This window comes from Mus caroli, unplaced genomic scaffold, assembly GCF_978045245.1.
Source record: "Mus caroli unplaced genomic scaffold, Mus_caroli_1 scaffold_9, whole genome shotgun sequence".
NCBI classification, from domain to species: domain Eukaryota; kingdom Metazoa; phylum Chordata; class Mammalia; order Rodentia; family Muridae; genus Mus; species Mus caroli.
The window spans coordinates 61,077,712-61,095,338 of record NW_028227264.1 but is presented as its reverse complement, the minus strand read 5'-3'; the positions used below and the strand labels follow the sequence as shown (position 1 = coordinate 61,095,338).

The window sequence follows — 17,627 nt, the reverse complement described above, 5'->3', positions numbered from 1 at the left end:
TTTGACACCTCCAGGATGCTACCTCACCTGGATGACCCGGCTAGCTTCTGGAAACATCCATTTTCGAGATACTCTTCCTCCCATCACTGAAAGAGATGGTGACCTGTAGATTTCAACACTCTCCTTTGACCTAACAAAAAAGGGGAGGGAGCGCGGACTGAATTTCGGGAAAGCCTAGGAAGGAGTGGACAGGAGAAGGGTCGAGAGGAGTCCGGCTCCGATTTGGGAAAATCCAGCTCGCATTTTGCCTCTCGCTCAGCGGTACAGGGTCCAGCAAAGGCTGTGCCCCAGCTACACTCCTAGAGGTCTGTACTGGGGAGACACCGCTGCTCTGGGGGGGGACGGAGGCTGACCTGGCTGGGAGTACCCGCGCACTCCGCTCGTGGAACACTGCACTCTGCAACTGGTGTGTACAATCCCGGGGTCTGTATTCTCCCCTGGACGTCCTCTCCCTCCCTGGCCATGTACCTCTACCTGCCTCTTCAACGGGAACATTCGCGGAGCAGCTCCCCACTCCGGGTGCTCGGGCCCTGACCATGCCGGATGGTAAGTTTCCATCCTAGGCCCGCCTGAACTCCTTGGCGCGTGCCGGAGCCCCAGGCTCCAAAGTTGCGCGGACGAAGAGCCCCTGGAAAGTTTGTCCAAGGATTGGTGCACGCTTGGAGCAGGGGTGACCCGCGCTGCCTTGGGATCCAGAGGCAAGTTTAGGGTGAGCTGGGGTGGCAGCAAAGAGCAGGGGAGTTGGGAGAGGGTACTACTCCGTGGCGGGACGGAGCTGGGGGGCGGATCTCGATCGGGCTGGGACTTTGCATCCCGCGATGCTCGGTGATGACTTGTGCGAGTCAACTCCGCGCCACGACCCCCTTATCCCGGGCCGCTCCGGGTATTTCGTGGCGGGTGACTAACAATGCTCGCGGGGGACCTTACAGCGCTCCCCAGAAAGTTTAGTTAGCCCTGGCTAGGACCGGTTCGCTTGGGGACCTCCAGACTTGGGATCAACTGGAGATACTGTAGGGGAAACGCATGTGTGGCCTCCGGGAAGTCACCAGACAGGAGTTCTTAGAAAGTCTGGGAGTCTCTGCCGGTAGGGAGGCGAGAGCTTTTGCCAGCGGGGAGTGGGGAGTGCGAGCTGTCGGGTGCAGAAGCGTCTCACGCGTTTGAGATCCACCCCCATCCTTCGCGGATGAACCCTAGGGAGAGGGGTTGCTGGGGAGCCACTTCGGGAGTGCAGGGGATCTGGAGGTCTGGGAAAGGCTCGCCCGGTATTGGGAGGTTCAAGAAGAAGCAAGAAAGTAGGATAGGATATGTTGCCAGCACAGAAACGCAAGTTTTTGGAATGCTACTGACTGGTTCTGGGATCCTGGAGAGGGGATTGAGGGCGTACGCGTGCTCGCAGCAGCAGAGTGAGTGCCTAAGACCTATCGTGCTGCACGTGAGCGCCCGGAGCTCCGGGTCCCCGCCTTGGCAGAAGAGACCACCGCCTACTCCGCGGGGTAGAGAAGCAAATCTTCCTTTTTCCGGAGGGGTGTGCTCGTCTATTCTAGCGCTGGCTTGATAAAGGCATTGAGATCTCCGTGAGTTTCAGGACAGCTAGGGCTGTGTAGTGAGACCAGTCTGAAAAAGCAACTTCCCCTTTCTCTTACTCTCTTCCTTCACCTCCAGTGTTCGCCCATTAATCCACAGGAATAAGTCAGGAAAGAAGTATCGGGCTCCAGTTACTCTTTGGGAACTGAACTGGGTCCGTTTCTGACCCACTAAAATTAATGTGACTCTAAGACTTAATTCCGGAGCAGCGATAAGGATTCCCTGACTCAGCAGGGTGTGGTGGAGCACGCCTTTAATCCCACCCAGTGCTCCGGAGGCAGAGGCAGGCGGATTTCTGAGTTCCAGGCCAGCCTGGTCTACAGAGCGAGTAGCAGGACAGCCAGGGCTATACAGAGAAACCCTGTCTCGAAAAAACAAACAAACAAAAAGCACCCCCCCCAAAAAAAAACAAACAAAAAGGATTCCCTGACTTACCCACCCCGCAACTCTTTCCAAGTGAACCGACCATCCTGAGCTGACCGGTTAGTGAGGAAAAGTTTGCAATGACTTTCCAGACCTTGGGACTACCACGATGGGATTGGTTTGCACGGATGATTGGACGAGGGGGCGCCATAAAGCAGTCCTTCCCCTCAGGGATTGTTTTCTTTCTTTCCTTTCCTTTTCCTTTCTCTTTTCTTTTCTTTCCTTTCTTCCTTTTTTTGTTTTGGTTTTTTTTTTCTCTCTATAGTCCCGGAACTCACGTTGTAGACCAGGCTGGCCTCAAACTCAGAAATCCGCCTGCCTCTGCCTCCAGAGTGCTGGGATTAAAGGCCTGCGCCACCACCACCCTGCAGGTATTGGTTTCTTGAGGCAAAAACAATTTGGAAAGTATGTTTAGATTCAGTTACACACAACTGAATATAGTTTATTAGGTATTTATGGCTATGGTGAAGCTTAATGTTTGCAGACCAGCCACTAATAATTAAAAAGAATCTCAGATGATACAGTTTATGGCTTCCTGGGTTTTGAGGTCTGTTTTAAAGAATTTTTGTGTGGTTAGGTGTCACTCTATTCCAGGCTGACTTGACCTTTACTGGCAGAAGCTGGCCTCGAACTTATGACTCCTCTAGCTTTAGCCTCCTGAATATTGGGATTACAGATATGCACCCTCCACCTGGTATTCTGGTGGCTTTCACTCTGTTGCCTCTGGTCCTCGAGGTGATACTCCTGCCTTGCTCAGCCAGTGTTCCTGGCTGTGATTGCACATCTTCATTGATCATATAAGGCAATGCCCTTGTCTTCATTTCCCCAATTAAGCATTGTGAATTGGGGTCTTTTTAAAAATAAACATTTGGAGGAATAGGATACAGTCTTTAGTAGGCTGGACTAAATGACAGTAGAACTCAACATTTTAATGAGTTAACTATTGCTCTCAGATTCCCTGCTTCCGCCAAAGGGGTGGGTCAGAGGTTGGAGACACCCTCCTCACCCTTTGTCTCTTCCTTATCTAGCTTCTTCCCCTCCCCCACCTTCTGGACACATCCTTCCTGCCTCCTTCATTTCTTTTCCCCCTTGTCCTAAAAAAAAAAAAAAAAAAAAAAAGTTTTTTTTTTAACCTGTATGTTATTTGATTCTCCTTCCCCTACCTGACCTCAGTTCTCTTCTGTTGTCTTTAACTCCTTACATTCTTGTGAATTCTTGGCTTTGCTCAGTCGTTTGGATTTCTATCTTTTCACCTTTTAAAATTATATATAAGATACTGTTCCTTAGCCTTTTCCTGTTCTTCCTTAAACTGCCTGGCTTTTGGAAGAGACTTTTAACCTCATTTTTCCCTTGTTCTCTTCCATTTTGGTTCTCTTCGCGTCCCCCACCCGGCCCTGCCCCCGTGGGGTGTCCGAGGTGTTTTACATATGGAAGGAGGCAGCTTTCAGCTGCATTTCCCTGAGCAGCCTCTCCGAGCGCCCCAGGCTTTCACACTTCCTGAGATAGCCCCCCCACCCCCCTCCTTTCAATGTAGAAGCTAGTTGTGGGGAAATCCAGCCCGGTGTCAACTTTTTTCAGAAAATGCTTTTAATAAGTCTTATATTAGCCTTGGGGTTTGGTTTGGTTGTCCAGGAGAAAAGCCTTTATGTTCTCTGGGCCTGAAATCAGTTTGCAAGTAGCTTTAGGCATGCAAATGACACTTTGGAGCACTGGCGGCTGCTGGAAGGATTGCAGTGTTATTTCAAATTGGCGTGTGGACTCAATGGTTACTTAAGAAAGTGCAGCAGTCATTGCCTGCTCAGGGGACTTCCTGAGGTACAGCAAGAGGAGAGGTTTTCGAGGGAGAGGAAGTTCCCGGATGGTGCCATCAATACTGTAATTCACGGCCTACTGGTATTGTTAGGAAGCTAGCCTTTCATTTTTTAGGTAAAGGGGATAAATACTTTTATTTTGTTTTTGAAGACAGGGTTTCTCTGTGTAGCTCTGGCTACCCTGGAACTTGCTCTGTAGACCAGGCTGGCCTTGAACTCATGAGGTCCACCTGCCACTCCCCCACCCCCACACCCCTCAGTGTCATCTCTGACTAGTTTTATTTTCATTTTCCTTCCTGGACAATAAGGACTCAATAGGATCCTGTCAGTTAATTACACATGGCTCCCCTTCCTGGGCCTTGCTATATATATTTATTAAGATGGGTACCAGGTATATACTTATATCTGTATTGCAGAGATATCCGGATATATTCAGATATATTCTAGGTTAGAGTAAGTAAAACATTTAGAAGTACTTTTTTTTTTTTTTTTTTTTTTTGTTTTTTGTTTTTTTTTTTGAGACAGGGTTTCTCTGTGTAGCCCTGGCTATCCTGGAACTCACTTTGTAGACCAGGCTGGCCTTGAACTCAGATATCCACCTGCCTCTGCCTCCCAAGTGCTGGAATTAAAGGTGTGCGCCACCACTGCCCGGCTTATTATTTTCTTATTTAATTACTCATTTACTGATGTTGAGAATTGAACCTAGGGCTTCAGACACGAGAGGTAAGCTCTCTACCACGGAGCTGCATCCCCAGCCCCTTTTCCTGTCATTGTGAGACAGGGGTCTCAGCTGGGTCTGCCTGAGCAGTTCGGGTACTTGGGATTACAGGCCTGTACTGCTAAGCCTGAATGAAACTGAGTTTTCCCAAAACTACCTCAGACTAGTTTCTATCCCTCAACCCCCACGTGGCTGAAGACAGCCTTGAACATGACCCTCCAGTTTTCACCTTACAAGTAGTGGAATTATTGGCATCTATCACCCACCATGGCACTTTTCTTTACTATTTAGTTTAGTTTGGGGACAAGCTCTTTTATGTAGCCTGGACTGTCCTAGAAGTAGCTTTGAACTCTGCTTGCTGACTGATAGTAGACCAGGTTTCACACTTGTGAGTCTGTCTGCTGTGTATCTACTGCTGTGCAGAATGGCCTTGAGTCTTCCTCCGTGTTACCTCGGGTTACTTGTTCGGATTACCAGTGTCCACCACATCTGGCTTCTTCTTGTATTTTGTTTTGAGATAGTCCTGGCTGGTTTGGAGCTTGCTTTGTACTCTAAGCTTGTTTGGAACTCACCAATCTTATTGTCTGTGCCTCTGGAGTGCTGGGATTAAGGGTCTATGGCACCCTCTCCAGCTGGGCTTTTAATTTATTTAGTTTTATAAATTTAGCCTATAAATTTATTTTTTTTAAAAAACGATTTATTTATTTCATGTATGTGAGTACAGTATCACTGCCTTCAGACACACCAGAAGAGAGTGAGCCACCATGGCTCTTAACCACTGAGCCATCTCTCCAGCCCTATAAATTATTTTTTATATTGAGACAGGGTTTCCCTTGCTGTCCTGGAATGGCCTTAGAGCCTCTGCTTTGGTTAAAGCAGAGATGCTGGGATTAAAGACTTCTGCTGCCATACCTGGCTCAATGTTTATAAAATTAAAAATTAATTTTAGGGCACCTTTGATAATTAATTCATATTATAGACTCATTTAATACTATTTACATTATGCCCCCTTTTTTTTGGTCCTCCCCCACAGTTTTCAAAAAGAATCTATCCCTTGGAGACACCTTAGTTTATCACAAGAGGTTACATTGTATCTGTGCCTGCATAGTGATTAAGTTCAAGGGGCCCATGGTTTCTTCTGATTGTCTCTGAAGCTTGCCTGCCTGTTTTAGTCACTTTCTTCCCGTATAGATGGGATTTTAGGGGTCACTGACCTCTTTCAAGACCTCCTTTTAAAAAAGGGGTGGGGGACTGTTCAGTTGTGAAAAGACCTGCTCTTCGAATCCTCCGTCACCTTCTCATTTCTTTGGTATTTCTGTTTCCTTTGCCACGTCTATGTTTTGGATGCTAAATCATGAGCGGTAATTTAACTACACATTGAGTTTCTTTGAGTTTGCACTTCATTTAAAAAAAAAAAAAACAATTGACAAATCAATTTGTAAACTACTTTTAAAAGCAGATCCCAGGGCAACCTCTGGCTTATCCAGTACTGGCCCACATACATGAATTTAAATTTTCTTTCCAGTACCAAGATTATATGCTTCTATAAGTTTATATATGCTTCTATAGCTCTACCATCGTGATAGATTAAAAAACAAAAAACAAAACATACCTTGACGGTGTTACATTGAGAGATTGAAATGGACGTCAGTTCTTAATGGAAACAGTTATTAAAATCATTCTTGGTTTTCTGAAGATCTGCAACTGTGTCTGAGGATGTGAGTGACCTCAGCATGTATAAACCTATGGCGTTGGAGTTACAGCGCCCCCTAGGTGGGTACAGGGAAGCACAGGATGCCTGCAATGCTGTAAAGCTCCTTGTAAATAAAGCTCTGTGGTCCTCTTCTCTTCTCTTCTCTTCTCTTCTCTTCTCTTCTCTTCTCTTCTCTTCTCTCGTTTATTTATTTATTTATTTATTATATGTAAGTACACTGTAGCTGTCTTCAGACACTCCAGAAGAGGGCGCCAGATCTCGTTGCGGATGGTTGTGAGCCACCATGTGGTTGCTGGGGTTTGAACTCTGGACCTTCGGAAGAGCAGTCGGGTGCTCTTACCCACTGAGCCATCTCACCAGCCCTTCTCTCGTTTTTCGAGACAGGGTTTCTCTGTATAGCCCTGGCTGTCCTGGAACTCACTCTGTAGACCAGACTGGTCTCAAACTCAGAAATCCATCAGATTCTGTCTCCCAAGTGCTGGGATTAAAGGTGTGTGCCACCACTGCCCGGCCTGTGGTTTCCTTTTTAAATTTTTTAAATTAAGATTTTTCTCTGAGATAGGGTTTCTCTGTGTAGCCCTGGTTGTCCTGGAACTCTGTAGACCAGGCTGGCCTTGAGTTCAGAGACCACCTTCCTCTGCCTCTCAAGCGCTGGGATCAAAGAAGGAGTATGCCATTACCACCATTCGAAAATTTGTGTTTCTGTGTATGGGTGTTTGCCTGTATGTTTGTCTGTGCACCAAGAGTGCATGCCTGGTGCCTAAGGAGCCAAGAAGAGGGCCTGGGACTGAAGTTACAGTTGTGAGTCGCCATGTGCATGCTGGGAATTGAGCCCAGGTCTACTGTAAGAGCAGGCAACAGCCTTAATTTCAAGCCACGGGTCTAGGTTCCCTTTTATATGAGACAGGATCTTGTGTAGCCCAGACTGGCCTCAGATTCACGATGTAGCTATGGATGGCCTCAAACTCCTGATGATCCTGCCTCTACCTAAATATCTGGGCAATGTTGTGACTCATGCAACTAACTCAGTCTCCCAAATGCTGGGAATAAAAACTTGAGCCACTTTTCCAAGCTAAATAGTATCTGCATTTGGTAGTAAATATTCTCAGTTTTTTTTTTTTAGTCGGGCGTGGTGGCGCACGCCTGTAATCCCTGCACTCGGGAGGCAGAGGCAGGCAGATTTCTGAGTTCAAGGCCAGCCTGGTCTACAGAGTGAGTTCCAGGACAGCCAGGACTACACAGAGAAACCCTGGCTCGAAAAACAAAAAACAAAACAAAACAAAAAAATCTCAGTTTTTAGCAAATCTCTTTCTAGTAGAGTACAAAGGACTAATAATAATATTTGCTATTGTTATTTTAGACCCCAAACTCAGGTGAGCAAGCTTGGCAACACCTCCAGATTCTCCTCAAAAGGAAGACTTTGCAAAGGACCAATGACACTGTGCCCCACATCCTTGCATCTTTACTTACTCTGCAGCCATGTCTCGGTCCCGCCCTGCAAAGCCTTCCAAATCAGTCAAAACAAAGCTACAGAAAAAGAAAGACATCCAGATGAAGACGAAGACATCAAAGCAGGCTGTCAGACATGGGGCATCAGGGAAGGCAGTGAACCCCGGAAAACTGAAGCAATTAATTAAAAGAAGAGATGGTAAGAAGGAAACGGAAGACAAAACCCCGACACCGGCGCCGAATTTTCTGACGCGAGCCGGGGCCGCCCGAATGAATCTTTTTCAGAACCCAGACTCCTTAACTTGCAACGGGTTTACAATGGCTCTTCGAAGAACCTCTCTTAGCTGGCGACTCTCCCAGCGCCCAGTAGTCACACCCAAACCTAAGAAAGTACCACCTTCAAAGAAGCAGTGTACACACAATATCCAGGAGGAGCCGGGGGTAAAGCACTCCGAAAATGATTCAGTCCCCAGCCAACTCGCTACCATGTCCTCAGGCACAGAGAATGTAACTGAACAGAACAGGTGTTTAGTTGAAGGGGAGAGCCAAGAGATAACCCAGTCTTGCCCTCAAAGAATAGAAGATACCCAAAGCTGTATTTCCGCATCTGGGAACCTGGAAGCAGAAATTTCTTGGCCACTGGAAGGGACACATTGTGAAGAACTACTTTCTCATCAGATGTCTGATAATGAGTGCACTTCCCCTCAAGCGTGTGCTCCATTGCTCCAAAGATCAACTCCCGAAGTTACCTCTCAGAAAAACACTAGCAATCAGTTAGCAGACTTGAGCTCACAAGTAGAGTCTATCAAGCTGTCTGATCCTTCTCCGAATCCTACGGGAAGCGACCATAATGGCTTTCCAGACACCAGTTTTAGGATCGTTCCTGAATTGGACCTGAAAACCTGCATGCCTCTTGATGAGTCTGTGTATCCCACAGCTCTGATAAGATTCATCTTGGCAGGCTCACAGCCGGATGTCCTTGATACTAAGCCCCAAGAAAAAACCCTTAAAACGACCCCAGAACAAGTGGGAAGCCACCCAAATCAAGTTCTGGATGCCACCTCTGTCCTAGGACAGGCCTTTAGTACTCTTCCACTTCAGTGGGGATTTTCTGGTGCTAACTTAGTTCAAGTTGAGGCCCTGGGCAAGGGCTCAGACTCACCAGAGGATCTTGGTGCTATTACTGTGCTAAACCAACAAGAAACTGTGGCTATGGATATGGATAGGGATGCTACCCCGGACCTGCCTATCTTTCTTCCTAAGCCTCCAAACACAGTTGCTACCTACAGTAGCCCTCTTTTAGGGCCTGAGCCCCACAGCTCTGCCTCCTGTGGTCTTGAAGTCCAAGGTGCTACCCCAATCTTAACTTTGGACTCAGGACACATTTCCCAACTCCCACCAAACTCTGAGTCAAGTTCAGTACCTCTGGTAATAGCTGCAAACGGTACGCGAGCTGAGAAGCAGTTTGGTAGCCCTTTCCTAGCCGTCCCACAAGGGTTTACAGTCGCAGCCGAGAATGAAGTCCAGCATGCCCCATTAGATCTTACCCAGGGTTCTCAGGCTGCTCCCAGCAAACTGGAAGGAGAGATTTCTCGCGTCAGCATCACTGGCTCAGCTGATGTCAAAGCCACAGCGATGTCCATGCCGGTTACACCGATGTCCATGCCAGTTACACCGGCCAGTACCTCTTCTCTCCCATGTAATTCTACGCCGCCAACAGTGGAGAGGAGGAAGCGCAAGGCGTGTGGGGTCTGTGAGCCTTGCCAGCAGAAGGCCAACTGTGGGGAGTGCACCTACTGCAAGAACAGAAAGAACAGCCACCAGATCTGTAAGAAGAGGAAATGCGAGGTGCTCAAGAAGAAGCCAGAGGCCACCTCACAGGCACAGGTGAGAGCAGCCCGGGGCTGGGATCTCCTGTGTTTGGCACAGCATCAGTCCCCGCCCCTAAGAATTTGTGGATGGCTTTTTGTGGTAGATTGGTGCTGGGGATTGAATCTACGGGTTCCCCCAAGCTAAGCATGTTCTCTACCCTTACCTGCCGCTGCCTCAGACAGCCAAACCTAAGTTTTTCATCTTGAGACTTGTATAGCTGAGGTTGTATGCAGCTAGCCAAGGCTTACCATAATCTCTAGTCGTCCTGCGTTGGGTAGGTAGCTCAGGACTACCTGAGACCCAGAACAGTGAGGTTCTGAGCACCCTTGCATGCAGACGCACATACAGAATAATAAATCCTTTTTTAACATTGAAATAAGGGCCAGCGAGATGGCTCAGTGGGGAAAGGTCCCCAAGTCTGATAAACCTGAGCTTGAGGCTTGGGACCTGCATAGTGGAAGGGAAAGAATCAACTCTTGAACCTTCTCCACAGACTTCACGACAGCCATGTCAGGCATAGGCTCGTGAGTGATTAAGGGTCACTATGAATTTGAGGCCAACCTGGACCACGTAGTAAGTTCAGGGTAACCTGAGACCCCTTACGTTTAAGAAGAGTGTGAACCTTTAACTGCAGTGGTCTTTTAACTTCTCTGGACTTCTATTACAGATCTTAAACTGCTGCTGCCTGCTTAGTTCAGACTTTGAAAAGGGGTTAGACAATTAGCCAGTCCTGTGTTGATGGGCATTGAAAGGCTGTCTCCCCAGATGGATACTTAATGACATCGGCACCTGTTTAATCCCAGCACTCAGATGCTGAGGCAGGAGGATTGCCTTGTGGTTGAGGTCCACCTAGGATATAGCATGACCATTTCTAAAAATACCAAAAGTAGGGAGGGGTCTGGGAAGATAAAATTGTTTAAATTTTTAATTTTTTAATTTTTGTGTGTTTGTTTGTTTTTTTTCAAGACAGGGTTTCTCTGTATAGCCCTGGCTGTCCTGGAACTCACTTTGTAGACCAGGCTGGCCTCCAACTCAGAAATCTGCCTCTGTCTGCCAAGTACTGGGATTAAAGATGTGCTGCACCACCACCTCCCAGCTTTTTTTTTTTTTAAGATTTATTTACGTTATTATATGAGTACACTGTAGCTGTCTTCAAACAGAATAGAATCAGATCCCATTACAGATGGCTGTGAGCCACCATGTGGTTTCTGGGAATGCTGGGAATTGAACTCAGGACCTCAGGAAGAGCAGTCAGTGCTCTTAAGCGCTGAGCCATCTCTCCAGCCCCCATTTAAAAATTTTTTTTAGTGACAAAATCACATTGTTTAGACCATGTAGGCTACAACTAACACCGATCTATCTCTATCTCCTGAGTACTGGGATAACAGTATGAACTACTTCAACCAGGCAACCATTGTACACTCACACACACACACACACACACACACACACACACACACACACACACAAGTTATGAATAGTTTACACATACATCTCTAATACAAAAAAGCCACCAGCATATGTCCTATTTCACTAAAAGTGAATAGGCTGGGTGGGCATGGTGGCATGAGTTTTAGTCCTAGCACCTGGGAGGCAAAGGGCAGAGGCAAGCAGATTTCTGAAATTCAAGGCAAACCTGGCCTACATAATGAGTTCCAGGACAGCCAAAGCTACATAGAAAGACTCTATCTCAAAAAACAAGAGAAAACAATAAAAAGAAATGATGAAATAGTAAAAATGTATAAGCCCAGAAGCGATCCATGAATTCAGCTTCAGTTTGTATTCAAGGTATTCAAGAGGGCATCTGCTTGCCCTCCATCCCACGCCCATCTGCTCCTGTCTGTCTCTGATCTTGTTTGAGATCATATCCCAGGCTGTCCCCTAACTGTAGCCAAGAATGATAGCTTTTCAGGAGAGGTTTATTTGGCTCACAAGGTAAAGTCCATCAGCGGGAGAAGTCAAGGAAGGAATTTCAGTCAGGAACCTGGAGGGGGACCCTGGAGGCAGGGAAAGGAAGAAGAAGCCACTGAGGAAGCCACTCACTGGCCCACTCTTCATGGAACACCCAGCTTACTTTTCTGAGGTTTTTTTTTTTTGGTTTTTTGAGACAGGGTTTCTCTGTATGTAGCCCTGCCTGTCCTGAAAGACCAGGTTGGGTTTGAACTTGCAGAGATTTACCTGCTTCTATTTCCCCATTACTAGGATTAAAACCAGTTCCAGTCTGCTTTCTTGTACTTCCCAGGGGGACCAGAGTATGGGTGGAACCTCCCACAGTGAGCTGTGTCCTTACCGAGGACCTTGAATTTCATGTATAAATATATATTCTGTGCTTTGGGGTTTTGTCTGCATGTGTATCTGGTAAGGATATCATATCCTGGAACTGGAGTTACTGACAGTTGTGAGGTGCCCCAAGGGTGCTGGGAATTGAACCTGGGTCCTCCGAAAGAGCAGCAGTGTTTTGTTTTGTTTTTTAGATTTGTTTATTATTATATGTAAGTACACTATAGCTGTCTTCAGACACACCAGAAGAGGGCATCAGATCTCATTACAGATGGTTGTGAGCCACCATGTGGTTGCTGGGATTTTGAACTCAGGACCTCTGGAAGAGCAGTCAGTGTTCTTACCCGCTGAGCCAACTCTTCAGTCCCGCCCTTGATCTTCTGAGTCTCCTTCCTTAGCTTCTGAACTGCTTGGTGTACTGTGATGTTTGACTCAACTCCTGGACTTTTATCATTAGGTGATGGATCATAGTCTCTTATTTAGCTTGAGGGGTTGAATACATGGTTGTTTGCATGGTAAGCATGCATTGTTTTTCAATGATTCATATGCTCCAGACCCCTCTTTGATGCCCAGATTATCTGTAAACTAGTCCATTAGTACCTCTGGCCCTTGTGTTTTCTGGTGTGGTATTCTATTGACATTGTATGTTGTCCTTACTGCTCAGATCTTTAATAAAGGGGAATTCATTTGTTTTAGTGAAGGTAGGTAACTATTATCACAATCTTAGAACATTGTCGTGGGGCCCAAGGACTGGGCTCAGCAGGTAAAGGTGCTTGCCTCTAGTCTGACAGCATGACGTGGTAGAGGGAGAAAAATCTGACCTCCACATTTGCACCAAGATGTGCAAGCCAGCCTACCAGTAAATAAATGTAATGCACATTGAGGAGTTACTATTTGGTGTTTTGAGACAAGGGCTAATGTAGTCCAGGCTGGCCTCAAACTTACTATGTAGCTAAGGCTGGCCTTGAATTTCTGATCCTCCCACCTCCAGTTCTCAGGTGCTGAGGTAGGTCATGCCGCTTTTGCATTGTTTCACCGGATGATGTATGGGGTGGGGAGCCAACCAGGAGTCTGGCTAACAGGTCTTTCAGACCAGTCAGTAATGCTCCTCCAGGGTCTTTGCTTCTGACCCTGCTCTGACTTCCTTGTATAATGGGTTGTGATTGGTTGGACTGTGCAAACCAAATAAAATAAACCCTTTCTTCCCCTAAGCTGTTTTGTTTTGTTTTTAAATCATAGCAAGAAAAAGCTAACAGGATAATTCGAAAAATGTTAAGGTGTTCTGCTTGGTCATCCTTAGCAGTAGCATTCTGGCTTATATTGTAAAGATCCATGCTGGTTCTGGGCCATCTCTGTCAGTCTGTGTAGTTGGTTGTTTGGTTTGGTTTGGTTTTTGTTTTTAACTTTATTTTGTTTTTGTTGGTCGTGGTGGTAGTGGTGGTGGTCTGTTTTGAGATAGGGTCTCACTGTGTAATCTTTTCTGGTGTGGAACTTAGAGATCCACCTGCCTCTACCTTTTTTTAAAAAAACATTTATTTATTTTATGTATATGAGTACACTGTAGCTGTCAGACACATCAGAAGAGGACATCGGATCCCATTACAAGAAATTTTGGATTGTAATTCCTTTTTTTGTTTTTGTTTTTCGAGACAAGGTTTCTCTGTGTAGCCCTGGCTGTCCTGGAACTCACTCTGTAGACCAGGCTGGCCTCAACTCAGAAATCCACCTGCCTCTGCCAAGTGCTGGGATTAAAGGCGCTCGCCACCACACCCAGCTGCCTCTACCTTTTATATGCTTGAATTAGTCACGTGCCACTAAGCCTCCTTGCATATTTCTTAGACAAACCTTCACTGTAGCATCACGCTCTTCTAGAAATAGCGACATAGCACAGACTTGTCTCAAAATGACAAGTGCTCCTGCTTTAGTCTGTTGTCTATGGAAATTACAGGCACAAGCCAACATGCCTGTCTAGAAATGTCCTTCTGGTGGCCCAGGTCAGGAGCTTTCAGTACGGTATGCCCACGCATCAGACATTTCAGAAGTGTGATGGGATTTGGGAGTGAACGGAGCACCACTTGGCCTTGTTCCTCGGTGTTTCACACAGCCCAGTTTATGTAGTGTGTATGATCTACAAGTTCTTAAAATAGAAAGGTTTAGCTTGCCTCAAGTTTGAGGCCAGCCTTGGCTGTGTAGTAATCAAGGCAGAAAGGGACCCATTCTACCCAGTAGGTTCCCACTAGTCATGCAGAGCTGAGCACACACACTTGTGCCCTGATCCCAGTTCAGGGGAGGTAGAGGGCACCTATGTCTTGCTGACTGGGCCACTCTAGCCAAACTGGGTGAGCTTCTGGGTCACTGAAAGACTCTGTTTCAAAAAATAAGGTCTCCAGAGGATCAGCTCTGGTGAACTTGAGCCTTGGTCACCTCGTGTGCACACATGCATACACACGTGAACATGCACAAACACACGGAGGAACTCCGCTCTCGGGAAGCAGCCAGTGCTCACCCTTTCTTTGTGTCTGTGCAGTGGAAGCTTCCATGCCTGAGCGTTTGTGAAGGAATGTTTCTTCTCTCCTCATGGTGACACTCTATGGCTTTTTTTTTTATTTTATATTTCATATGTAAACAGTTTGTAGTGAAGTTTTTTTTTTGTGTGTGTGTGTTAAAGAGCAAAAGTGGAGCCAATTATAGGAGGAACTGAGGGGCATGACAGTGGATAGCTCTAGCTCAAGCCACGGGATGTGGGATGGAGGGACATAGATTGCATGCAGGAAAACATCCCTGCCGATGTGTGTACATTCCTTCTTAGAGAGCTAATTTGCATCTATAGATGGCAAGATTTGTTTACCAGGTGTCAGAAATGTCAAAGGAGTTGCTCGTTTTTCTGTATGTGAGTGTTTGTATGTAAATATGTACACTTTATGTTGCCCACAGAAGTCAGACAGCTTTAGATGCAGAAAGCCAGGAGCCACCGCGGGTGCTGAATATGAAACCCAGGCCCTTAATTAGTGCGTGTAGCAAGTGCTCTGAATCGCTGAGCCATACTTAAGAATTTGTTTTTCTTTTTTTTAATTAATTAATTAATTAATTAATTTATTATATGTAAGTACACACTATAGCTGTCTTCAGACACACCAGAAGAGGGCATCAGATCTCATTACGGGTGGTTGTGAGCCACCATGTGGTTGCTGGGATTTGAACTTCGGACCTTCGGAAGAGCAGTCGGGTGCTCTTACCCACTGAGCCATCTCACCAGCCCGAAGAATTTGTTTTAAATTATGTTTTATTTTATTGAGCAGTTCTTCTGCTTTGTTAATAACCAACCTAGCTGGGGGTACCAGTGCAAACCTTTAGTCCCAGTACTTCTGAGGTAGAGGCAGGAGGATCTGAGTTCAAGACTAGCCTGATCTACAGAATGAGTTCTAAGATAACCATGTCTCTTTACTTAAAACAAAATGAAACAAAAACAAAACAAAAGAAAACAAAAATCTCAATGACCAGACTAGTGAGGTGACTCAGTGGTTAAGAGCACTGACTTCTCTCCAGAGGTCCTGAGTTCAATTCCCAGCAACCACATGGTGGCTCACAACCATCTAGAATGAGATTTAATGCTATTCGAGGTCAGAGTGAGAAGGAGAAAAAAAAAATCCCAATGACCAAGCCAAGGATGCTGGAGTAAACCTCTGATCTCAGCTCCTGGGAAGTGAAGACAGGAGTTCAAAGTCATCCCTGGCTAAATAGAAAGCTAGCCTGGACTATAGGAGAGCCTGCCTCAGAAACAAATGAAGAAAGAAAAATAGATCTCCCCTCCTCCTTGCCTCCTCCCCCACAAAAAAGAACCCATACCTGAAGACTGTCTTCATTACTAGCTAACAATATAACTTCTAAGGATATTTAGATTTTGGCTTGTCACACAAAACTGGACACAGAAACGGGAGAGGGGTCAGCAATGAGGTCTCTATGGGCCTGATGCAGGTGCAAGACTAGCGGTTACTCTCAGGCAGGGTCTCATAGCCCAGGTTGGCCTCAGACTTGCAGTGTAGCTAAAGATGACCTTGAACTTCCCACCTCCTGCCTCTCTACCTCTGTCTTACTGGGATTATAGGTGTCTACCAACATGTGTTTGCTGTGGCTGGAACCTTGGGCTTTGTGCGTGTTAGGCCAGCAGTCTGCCAACTGTTAACAACTGCACTCAATTCTATAGTAGTAAAGAGTTTGTCAGACATGTGTCCAGTTGGGGGCAGGACTGAAAGTAACAAATGCTAATTTACTGAAGAGATCTCTGAAGGGTTCACAGGCTAGACAAAGACATCTTCACAGTATCGTCTTATCAACAAGTCTTGTGTGTGTGTGTGTGAGAGAGAGAGAGAGAGAGAGAATATAAGAGAGAGAGAGTATAAGAGAGGGTCCTGCCAGGCGTGGTGGCACATGCCTTTAATCCCAGCACTTGGGAGCCAGAGGCAGGCAGATTTCTGAATTCGAGGCCAGCCTGATCTACAGAGTGAGTTCCAGGACAGCCAGGGCTACACAGAGAAACTCTGTCTTGAAAAACCAAAAAAAGAGAGAGAGAGAGAGAGAGAGAGAGAGAGAGAGAGAGAGAGAGAGAGAGAGAGAGAGAGGTCCTAGTATGTTCTGAGCATCACAGCCCTTTTGTGGAAGTTAGAAGATGAAAGACAGACAGACAGACAGACCATAGCAGGTTCTTACTGTCTTATCAACAAGTCTTGTGTGTGTATTAGAGAGAGGTAGGTCATAGTATTGTATGTTCTGAGCATGGTAGCCCTTTTATAGAGATCAGAGGACGAAAGAGACAGACAGACCATAGCAGGTTCTTAGCATCAGAATTCATACATGACAGTCAGGACAGCCTCCGGCGAGTCTGTTGTATCACCTTTTACCTGTTCGCTTCTCCAGTTCGCTATTTCTATTTCCACAGTGTGGTGTCTCGCTGCGCTGTTGAGGGTTCTCCATTTTGAGGCTCCCAGTACTGCCTGGGCCTGAGCACTTCCTGAACAGTAGCTGTCTCCAGGGGTTCCCCCAGCCCAGCTTTCACTATAATTTTGTTTCACATTTCGGGTTACATGACAATTATGATGTCGCTTCTTATCCTGGGCTGTGGTGATCTTTTGCCCTTCTTTTGAAATGTTTTCGTTCCCGCACGTGACATGATTGTAATCTTAGTACCCTGGAGGATTGGTGGCAGAACCATTTAAGCTCATGACTTCAAATCCACCCTGGGTGACACAGAGAACATATGGCTCATTAGATACAAATTTCACCTTGCCTTATTATTGTTGTCTTTTTCAAGATGGGGTTTTTCTATGTAGACCTGGTTGTTCTGTAACTCAGGCTAGCCTTAAATCCCACCTGCTTCTGCCTCCCAAGTCCTGGGGCTAAAGGCCTATGCTACCACCTCATGGCTGCTTTTTCAATTTTAATTAACTTTATTTTTTTCTAGCTGCCCACGCCCCATGGTTGTTTTTGTTGTATCTTTTTCATCCAGAATATCACGTGAAATTAGAATTTCACATGAATGCATCGCTTTGGTGGCTAGTTTGTGGGGCTAGGGGTCTTTTCTCCCTCATTCCTCTCTGCATTGTGCCTGGTATATGTGGGTACCATATAGATGTTGGTTGAATTTGGTGATCATAGTGTGAAACTCTCTCTCTGTATAGTCCTGGCTGTCCTGGAACTCACTTTGTAGACCAGCCTGGCTTGGATAATAAGTTTTTAGAACCCTACTACTATCTAGCATAGCATTTCTAGACCTGCCATA

At 46.2% G+C, this 17,627-nt stretch overlaps 1 protein-coding gene across 3 annotated transcripts in view; it reads left to right on the top strand.

Annotated features, from left to right (window-relative positions):
• The first annotated feature begins 7,729 nt into the window (after positions 1-7,729).
• Tet1 (tet methylcytosine dioxygenase 1) overlaps positions 7,730-17,627 on the top strand; it is a 69,392-nt gene continuing 59,494 nt past the window's right edge. For all 3 annotated transcript variants that reach the window (XM_021175119.3, XM_085842845.1, XM_021175118.3), the window contains exon 1: positions 7,730-9,586. In XM_021175119.3, the coding sequence (XP_021030778.1) occupies positions 7,730-9,586 (1,857 nt within the window). The remainder of the gene's footprint in view (positions 9,587-17,627) is intronic.